At 51.5% G+C, this 10,225-nt stretch overlaps 1 protein-coding gene across 1 annotated transcript in view; it reads right to left on the reverse strand.

The window, feature by feature from the left end:
* Positions 1-10,225, reverse strand: part of EVX2 (even-skipped homeobox 2) — a 13,025-nt gene extending 2,800 nt beyond the window's left edge. The window contains exons 1-3 of the mRNA XM_021923733.2: positions 6,298-10,225; positions 5,120-5,391; positions 1-3,780 (exon numbers count right to left, since the gene is read on the reverse strand). The exon at positions 1-3,780 is cut by the window's left edge and continues 2,800 nt beyond it. Coding sequence (XP_021779425.2) covers positions 3,055-3,780; positions 5,120-5,391; positions 6,298-6,724 — 1,425 coding nt within the window. The 5' untranslated portion in view covers positions 6,725-10,225 and the 3' untranslated portion in view covers positions 1-3,054. The remainder of the gene's footprint in view (positions 3,781-5,119; positions 5,392-6,297) is intronic.

Raw genomic sequence — 10,225 nt, forward strand, 5'->3', positions numbered from 1 at the left:
TAAATGGGAGAATAAAAGAGGGCAAGTTAATTAGATGGAGGAATTAATTTTGTTTACCTTTGTAGTACTGCAAACATAAACAACTCCTAACCCTGTGTACACACTCCCTATATATATGACGGCATGTCTTCTACAATGTGTATCCACACACACACTACTCCTAAACACTCTTATCTGTTTAGCCAGCCAGTTAACGTTAAACCAATGTTTGGACGAGTGCATGTCTCCTATAAACATGAGTAATGTATTTGTCGTAAAAATAATGATTAGAATGAATTAATCCATCTGATATGTGTATTATATGGATTTAAATATGTTGTTTTAAGGATTCTCATAACCCTGGATGCCACAGTTAAAAACAAACACCAGCACAAACCATTTTGCAATCTCTTAACAAATAAAATTGCCTTGATTTAAATAACATTTATTTTACATGACCAAACACAATAAATAACGTAATATACAAAGCTTTATAATTATTGCACATTTGTAAAATATCTTACAGTTAAGTTCATACATCCAGCAATATTTAAAGCACGAAGACTTTATTTACAGTTTTATTTCAATATAATAACCAGATCCAATGGACCTAACATATGATGAATTTATGTTAATTTTACCAACCAGCGTTCTCATCAATCATATATATTTTTGGGGGGAAATGTAAACATTATTGCCTAAAGTACCTTATATACATCTGTTAGCTGATCGTAACAAAGGACTTTAACAATCTAAATAGGTAAAGCTGATAAAGGGTACCATATTTTGGTTTATTTTATTTAGCCTTAAATTATATATTAATATTTTTAAAAATGTAAACTCAGTGAATAAGAGCTGGTATAATCAATATTTTACATAAGTAGTCTCATGTTTTTAAAAACAAAAACTTAAGCTTTAGATCATTGCCATTTCATTGGGGAGTTCTCTAATATTTTATGGTAATATTTTAATAGATCCCAGGAATTTTGAAATACTGTTTCCCCTTTATGTATTTTCCATTTGATGGAAATAATTTCTCCTGGAAAACTAATTCTTTCAAAAGTTTACTGAAAGCCTATATTTAGGAAATGATATTTTAAAATCCAGTGTCTTTAAAATAACAATAATATGTCAGGACACAAATTTGAAATAAACCACAGAAAATAGTGCCAATGTGTATGTATACATGAATATGTGTGTATCTCTTACATATGTATTTGTTTAAGAGCACGGATATATATATGCATATACATACATATACATATATATACACATACACAAACACATGTAGGTAGCCTACCTACATTTTAATACACATACACACACATACCCACTTCGCTGGGCCTAAACATGCACTAGCAAGTTATTTTAGGGCTTCAACTCTTCAGAAAATCTCATTATGTGAGGAGCGAAGTGGCTCTGCGGGGAACATTATGGAAATATCTGGGCTTGATTTAATGAGGCTGTTCACATTGGTGGAATATCAACTTAACAGAGAAAAGTCTACCCAGGGCGTCCAAGTTACCAAAATGAAATTGGCAATTGAGATGATAAGAACGTGGCTTTCTTCTGCGAAATCACTTCAGGTAACAGAGATAACATTAAATAACATACATTCTATGCACCAAGAACAATGTTTTATGTACCGAGTCTCTTATCCGTCTCTCCTAATGACTTCCCTTAGCGGGTTGTTAGTACTTGACAGCAGGTCTCCGTGCGGGGAACTTTTCTCCAATTCCACATTCAAAGGAGGTCCATCAGAGAGCATGATTGGCAATTTTCGTCATAATCTGCACATTATTAGCATCAAAATTGACGTGGCAGTTAACACTGGTGGGTTTTGATGTACCTTTCTTCAAGTTCAAGTAAACCCCTCCAGTAGCCAGGTTGGCAGAGCGGGTCTCAGCAACCCAGCGGTGGCTTTGCAGAGGCGAAGGCGCAATAGACATGCGTGAGAAATATGCCAAGAACCATTTCACCCGAGGAAAAGCAAAGCGAGGAGGGAAGGGGACGAGGGGCATAGAGAGTTCTAACTTAGAAAAGTGTCTAAGGAAATGCTTTAGGATAACACTAATATATCTAGAGATTCAAGTATTTCCCAGATCGAGTGGAACCCGGTAGTTGGAAAACTGAGCTGAAAAAGCCTCTTCAAATACTACAGCGATCTATCAATCTTGCCCCCACCCCCAACCCCTTCTTTTCCCTTCCCTGGCCTGGCTGTGTCATCCTCTTTTGCCATCACTTTTTGCATAAAATATGCAAGATGCTTCCATTCCATCAGCACTGAAACCAAAGACCAAAAGAGAGAACGGTGTTGGACCGAGAAGGAGGCGGCGCAACGGCCACCCCTTCCAGCACCTCGGGTTTGTCCTTCCCGGGGAAGGCGGCCACAGCTCTACCCGCCTTGCTCCTGAACGCAGTAAACAATCTCACAAACACAACCGCCGCTGCCCAGGCTCTCCATCCGCCCTCCCGGCCTTCTCAGACCTCCGTTCTCCCGCTCTCTTCGGGCAGGGTCCCTAACAAGCTCAGGCTGAAGAAACATTTGCCACCTCCCCCACCCTCGTTGAAAGAAAAGGAAGGATGGAAGAAAAAGGGCAGCAGCGAGAAACCTCCGGGGCGACTCCTCCCCCGCCCCCAAGCACCAGCGCACAGCATCCCCCTCTGTCTTTGTTGTGGTTCTCCGCTGCTTCGGGCCACGCGGTTCAGCCAAGCAACCCGGGCCTGAGAGCGCACAGCCAGAACTAGCTTAGGGGGCGACGGGTTTGTCTTTGGGGAACCACGCGCTCAGGACAGAGGTGGCAGGTGGGTCCTGGGAGCCAGAAGACAGAGAAGGGCAAACGGCTGGGTGGCAAATACAAAAATAGAAATAATTTAGGGGGATGCCTGCCAGGCTTCTGCGCCTGCTCTTTCTCCCCCAATTCGGGGCAGGTTCCCTTCGGCCTCCCGCACCCCGGGGCGCCCCCTGGCGGCAGCGGTAGCAGCGGGCAGCGCGCGGAGGGTTCAGGGGGCTCACAGGGGACTCCCGGGCACACTCAGAGCGGCGGGCGCGGCCCCCTGGCGGTGGCGACGTAGTTATCTGGTGAGTGGAGCCTCGTCCCTCTGGTCCGGCGGGCTCACGGCCGTCTTACTAAGCACCGCGGCCGAGTAGGGCAGGAAGCCGCTCTCGGAACGCGGTGCCGCCGCGCTGCAGCCGAAGTCCGAGCCTCCTCCGGCCCCTGCGCCCCCGCCGCCGCCGCCGCCACCACCGCCGCCACCGCCACCCCGGGAGCCCAGGGCTGCGGCAGCTGCTGCCGCGGCTGCTGCCGCCGACTGACTGCTGTGGCAACTGAGGCACGAGCAGGGTGCAGAGCCGCCGCTGGGGGGCGCTCCGGCCGCCGCCGCGGAGGAGGCCGCAGCCGCGGCCGCGGCCGCGGCCGCGGCGGCCGAGGCCGCGCTGTTGAGCCCTGCGGCGGCCGCGGGAGCCTGGTAGAGACCAGGGTGGCGGAAGCTACATAGCAGTTCCGGCCGAGAGTAGGGGTGCGAGAGGGCGCGGAAGGTGTCCAGTGGCCGGATGGAAGTAGCGAACGGCGACGAAGCCGCGGCCGCCGCGCCAGAGGCTGCAGCCGCGGCCGCCGCCGCCGTGACGCCCACGTGCGGGTAGTAGTGCAGCGGCACGTGCGAGTGGAAGGGGTAGGGCAGGCTTCCGGTGGCGGCCGCGTGCGTCATCATGTAGGTGTAGAAGCTGGGGTCTGCTGGGTGCGGCCAGGACATCGCCAGGCGCTGCCGCTTGTCCTTCATGCGCCGATTCTGGAACCACACCTGCGGGGAGAGACGCGCCGCAGCCCGGGTTAGGGAGCGCCCCGTGTTCCCTGCTCCTGTCCCGGGACCTCTGCCCCTCCCGGACCTCTGAATGGCTTGGCCTACTTCTCTCCGACCAAGCCCAACCCCGAGTATCCTGTGCTCTCCCAGCTGGGAAAGTGTGAACGGCCGTGTGTGGACCGCCGTGGGCACACCGTCCTCAGCGAAGAGGGTCCTCTCCCCCGCGTCCGGTTGCTGCTGCTCCTCAGGCTTTTACTCCCTTACTTCTTGCTGCGACTTTTTTGTCCCAACCCAACCTTTCCTCTCCCTCCTGCCACCCACCAGTGCCGGTCTCGCCGAGCACCCCTCTCTCAATCCCAGGATTTGCACGGGGATTCTGGGCAGCCTTTGAAGAGAGGCTGCCGCTCAGCTTTTCTGAGAGGTCTCCGCGCGAAGTCTTGAGCCCTCAGAACTGCAAGGACCTGTCCCTAGGGGCACGGGTCCGATTTTGATATTGAAGGGATGATTTCGTTGGAATCGTTTGCCTTAAATGAGTGGGTAGAGCAATGTCTCCATAAACGGGGAAGGTTACGTTTCCACCCCTCCCAACACTATCTAATAAAGACATCATTCGTCACAACTCTAAATTAAAGAAAGCCCGATCAAACCACAGGGAGACTTCCACACTCCTCCCCTACCCTGTGGAGTTTTTTTCTTTATCTGCAGTGTCGAACGCTCCATGAAGGGCTCACCAAATCGCCTAACCTCCCGGCTATCTCTCCCAGACGTATAATAAAATTAATAACCTAAAGTTATATATAAATAAGGACAATTTCGTTGCATTTTTCCCCGCAGGAAGTTGCCCTTTTTTCATTGCCCAAGAGGAAAATGTTTAGGAAACTACTGTCTCAAACCAATCGATTTTTAAAATACAGTATCTTTTTCTCCATGTAACGATTTATGCGGAAAATAAATCTCCAAGCTCAAGAGCAAATGAAAAGTTTCATCTCTGGTTCCTGCTTGAGGAACAAAGACCAACTGGGCTTGCCGCCTAGGGGAAAGTGGGGCCGTGGATATGGGCGAGGGGGCATCTGGCCAGGCGTTGGGCACAATGGAGCAGAGGCAAGTGCTTTCAGCATTGGAGTGACTATTCGGGGGCCTTCTTAGATCCGTCAGGCGGGACAACCGTTCGGATTCGGTAGCCGAGAAATAAATAAGCCAATTCCTTTGGTGACTACCCCCCGCGGATTTCCAGACCCTCAGCTAAATCTAGCCACCCAGAAAGGGGAAAGGGGAAAAAGAAACAATCAACCCAGATGCCCCCGGGGAGGCCAGAGCAGGCACGCACTGAAATCGATACCTTGATGGTGGTTTCGGGCAGGTTGAGCGCCGCGGCCAGCTCGCACCGGCGGGGCCGCGAAACATAGTTCTCCCGGTAGAACTCCTTCTCCAGGCGCGCGATCTGCTCGCGGGTGAACGCCGTACGGTAGCGCCGCACTTGATCCGCGCCAGAGCCGGAGCCACCCAGCGCCGCGCCCCCGCCGCTGCCTCCGCTGCCTCCATGCAGGCTTCCAAGGCCTGAGCCCGATGCCGACGTCGTGGTGCCGGCAGCCGAGCCGCTCTCTGCGTACCCTGGCAAACAAACGGCCAACAGCGCATGAGTGGCTGTAGGGCCAACAGCCCCGCGCTGGTGCTGCGCTCGGATCGGGGAAGCCCCGTCAGGAAGGAGAGTCGCTGCCTGAATTGATGGGGTCTGTCATGCTTACAAATTGCTGCGGTTAATGGAATCAATAAAGTTTGGGGAGCCCTTCATAAGCAAATAATAGAAACTGAATTAGGAGATTTCTTTTTTAATAATTAGAAATTGTCAACTAAGGAGGAAAAGTGGCCGAGGGAAAATGCCTACCTCTGGGCGCAATTTGGGAAGCTCTGGGTTTGCCATGGTCTGGAGACCGCGGGGCAGCTTTCTGTACGGCCTCTAACCTTTATTGAGTCTTCGGGGTTTCGAATATTTTAAGAGTTTCAAGACAGCAGCAGCTCAAACCCAAGCCAATAGGGGGTGAAATCTACTTTTCAACTCTCTCCAGCTGACCTTAGCAGAGACGCCCAGCGAGGCTTCCGCCGACTTACCCAGAAGAATGCCCCCTCCATTCGGCCCTGAAGGCTCAGAGGCACCGGAGTTCAGAGTAGTTGCCCAGGGTACCTTTTCCAAAAGCAACTCGGCTGCTGACTAAGTAAGGGTCTATCGGCTCGCTCGGGCTCTCAGACACGAGCGCAGAAACATTTTCTCGGACTCAGGAGCGAGGGCGGGTGGGCCTGGTGTTCCAGGCTCCGCAGGCCTGAGCCTTGCGGGAAAACTCAAGGAGCAGGACGGGAGGGCACGGTCCCAGACATGCGTCCCGCCCCCGCCCGTGCTAGCTCGGTGCAGCTTGCTGGTGGAGGGTCTGAGAGGGGCAAAGGCACCGAGAAGGGCTGGCGGGGCCCGCGGAGGAGCAAAGAGGATGGGAATGAATTGCGCGGTGCGGCCGGCGCGGTTACCTTTGCCATTGTTTTCCTTGAGCTGAGCGGTGCCTAGGCCACCGGGGGAGCGCAGCGCCGAGCAGCCCACCTCCACGTCGCTGCTCATGTCGGCCTCGGCGGCCGCCTCTGAATAATGGCCCGGCTTCTTGCGGCTCTCGGCGGCGGAGGAGATTTCGGAGGAGACGGTGCTTTCGCTGCCCGTGTGCTGCAGGTTGAACAAAGTGTCTATTTCGAATTTGCCCTTGGCGGGGAGGTCTCCCAGAGCGCCGTGCAGGGGGGCAGACGGCAGGCGCGGGCTGAGGCGAGCCGGGTGCTGCGAATTTTCCAGGGCCTCGAGCACAGCATTGCCAGCCGAGTCGGACAAATTGGAGAATCTCTTGCCAGCCGTAGGGCTGTGCAGCCCTCTTTCCATCAGAATCATCTCTTTTCTTATTCTTTCCATCATCTCAGCTTTCTTAAAAATGTCACAGTGGCCCTGCTGTCCCGTCCTAATGATAGGCTGCGCCTAGGGCTAATTCTCATTCAGCCCCAGCGAACGCCTCTAAATATTATTATCTCTTTCGGAGGGAGGCGGAAAAATTGTGGGATGCCAGAGCGAGGGAATGACTGGTCAAAATGACCCATACATCCTTCCGAGCCCGAGATGTCATTCATCAAAAAGTAGCGCCCGCTCGTCATTAAGGTACGAATGACGCTGTTCGAATAATCATTTATTGTAACAGGTTTATAAGCAAATAAATACACGCTCCTGTCAGTGGGTAATGAAGGCAGCTTCAGAGCAGACAAATAGATCCAGGTAGGAGGCGAGAAGAGACAAGTGAGGAGGAAGGCTCCGGTCCTTTGCCCGCTCGGAGCCAGTTCTGCTCGCCCGGGGGTTTGGCCTCGGGGGTGAAATTGACAGTCTGATTAATAGAGCGCGCCGCGGCACATTTCCCCCTTCATTTAGGGGCATCATTACGCTCTCAGTTTGCTGGGTTGCCCCTTAGGTCCTAATCATGCAGCGCCTTCCTCATTTTTCCTTGGACACAGATATGTATTAAATAATAGATAATGGTTTGACTTTCCAGGGTAGATCCTCGGGAAGGTTTTTTTTTTGTGTTTTGTTTTTTTTTTTTCGTTTTGTTTTAACATTTACAAGCTGCGTGCGTAAGTGGGGGGAGATAAGGGGGAGGATGCAGGAAGAGTTGCGTAAGGAGAAGACCTTGCGCCTCTCCTGTCTGGATTACTTATCTTTCGGATTTCAGAACCAAATATGTATTTTATTTAACAAATAGGACGCCGGAGTTCTCTCCCTCCCTATTTCTTCACCTCAGCCTGAATGCTCTCCTCCCACCCCGGGGGGTGGGTGGATGGGGAGAGGGAGAGAGCGAGACAGAGACAGAGACAGAGACAGAGAGAAAGACACACACACACACACACACAGAGAGAGAGAGAGAGAGAGAGAGAGAGAGAGAGAGAGAGAGAGAGATCCTAGAGTTTTGAAAGCACTTTCTTGCTACGTGGCCGCGGAGGTGCATTGGGCCCGCGCCTCCAAACGGAAATCATTAGGTCCTCTCTGATTTTCTAACACCGTTTGCAGAGTGAGATCTGAACTCGAAGTCCCCGGTTTTTTACTTTTATAATCCTGCTGATAGCCTTCTCGCCTACGCATTTTCCCGAGGGGAAACGAACTAGGCTGAACGATTTGATAGCAGAATTCGACAGCTAACTTTAAACACAGTGGAGATTTACAGCGCCATACGGGCGCTCCAAATCCACTTTCACGTTGCCAGATTTTCCCCTCCCTCCTCAAATGGAATTATTTGCGGCAAAAGAGGAAAGAGGAGACAGCTTTCTTCCCCTACCTCCCTGCTGCCCTCCCTTTTCTTCCTTCTCTCTTTCCTCCCCTCATCAACCGCAGCCCCTTACCTGCAGCCACAGGTATTCCCAGCGTTGAGTCCGGGCGCAGAGAGTCGCCGAACAGTCTTACCACAGCTCTCTGCGGCCTGGGCTTGGCGGCTGAGCCTCTTGGCGATAACTTTGATTGTCATAATGACGCCGGTGGCAACCATTTTAAGAAAAATCAATCTTCACTCAAGGCCGCTCCTCATCTCCCGCGGTTGCGCCCAATCTTCCCTGACCCTCCAAGCACTGTGCCTGCCCGCCAGCGGCCCAACGGGAGAGAGATTCGCGGACACTGGCGGAGGCGAGGGAGGACGGGGATGGGACGCGGAGGTCCGCCCGTGAGCTTCTGAAGCGGCTGAGAGACCCTTACAATCTGGGCACTGGGCGCGGTCCTGCATCCCCGCATTTAGCGTCAACCCAGACCCCAACCAGAACCCCCTCCTCTCCTTTCTCCGGACATACCCAGAACATTGGGGTGCGTTAGGGGGGCAAACTCGAGATCTATTTGCCTATGGTTCTTGGCGCTTTCCTTTTAACCTTAGACCCGTTGGGGGCGCGTCAGGAATGTAAGGGGAGGCGAGGTGTGAAGTATATTTATATACATATATACACACATATAGTCAATGCCAAAAGTTTATCTTCTCTTCCCCTCGGCGCCAACTTATTTCCACAACGCGAGCTTTGCTTAGAAAATCAATTCTACCTATTTAAGGTAATAAACGGAAAGCTCGATAGACAGGCGGTGCCTGGGGGAAGGGGAAACCGGTGGGGAACGCAGAGTGAGCATCCGGCACCGGAACTGGGACTTGACCCAGCGTCCATCTCTGCCCCTGCCGCATTGGCCGCCCAGCTCCGAGCTCCCTGAGTTCTCATTGCGCCGGCTTTGGGGACATCAGCGCGGTGGGAGCCCAGCCCTGCCAACGCCCCCACCTGCTCCCTCTCTGCTCCGCAGCCGGGATGCCCAATTCTACGATGCCTTGCAGTCGCTGCCCCTGTGACCCAGGAAGGGTCCCCCTACCCAGTCCTCGCTTGCTCCGGGGACTGAATGAGACACCTTGGTCCAGGCTTGGGTCGTGCTGGGTTGGTGGTGGGGGGGGTGGGGTGCAAGACCCTGGCGGGAGTGTGGGTGAGCTGAGGCACTGCTTGGGCGGAAATCCGTGGATGCCTTTATTGCTGTCGTTTGGCGCCCCCATCTGTTTTCCTCGCGGTTTCGTCTGCTATGAGTTGGTTTTCAAGTCGCAGACGCAGTCATTGGAACTAAGGTGAGGACTGACGACGCCCTCCTCTATCACTCAGCCCAAGGGTCTCCCACATCTTCCCTTCCTCTGGGACCTGACGCCTCTGGTCCCAAAGGCTGCGCCAAACCGGACCTCAGTCTGTTGAAAGGGAAAACACTGTTTCTCAGCAACACCTTCATTCATTAGTGGCTTTGAAAACTATTTTTGCACCTTTTAAATTACACTGATATTGCATTTCTAGCACGTTTATTACAAAAAAAACATGTCAGAGACCACGTCAGCGAAACTACTCACAGTAAAAGACACCTATAATGTTTCCACTAAACTGGGTGTAGCAGGCAATAATGTTTCATGGGGTACAGTGACCATTCCATTCCAATATTTAATGTCCGTTTATTTATTTAGAGATTCCACACCCAATAGTAGTAATATTGGCTAACTTATATGAAGCTCTTACTATGCAATTCCAAGTGCTTTTTACATGTTATCTCAGGTAAGGTTCACAGCAACTCTGTGAGATTTGAACTATTATCCCTTTTCCAGAGATTATGAGCCAGAGGGGTTCAGGGACTTGCTCGTGATTTAAACTTATATCCGATGATAAAGTCAAAAGGGTTGTTTAAAGCCTTGGGCAGCATTTTTTAGGTTAATACTCTCATTTTGCCTATGTCTTATGTAAATACAGGCCTACCTCAAAAACACTGAACCTATATAGAGGGTAGTAAGAAGAATGCAGTTCCCTTTATTTGTGTGTGTGTGTGTTTTGTTGGTGGTGGTGGTAGTGGTGGTGGTGGTTTTTGTTTGTTTGTTTTTAAGACAGAGTC

Source organism: Papio anubis, chromosome 10 (assembly GCF_008728515.1).
Source record: "Papio anubis isolate 15944 chromosome 10, Panubis1.0, whole genome shotgun sequence".
NCBI lineage: Eukaryota > Metazoa > Chordata > Mammalia > Primates > Cercopithecidae > Papio > Papio anubis.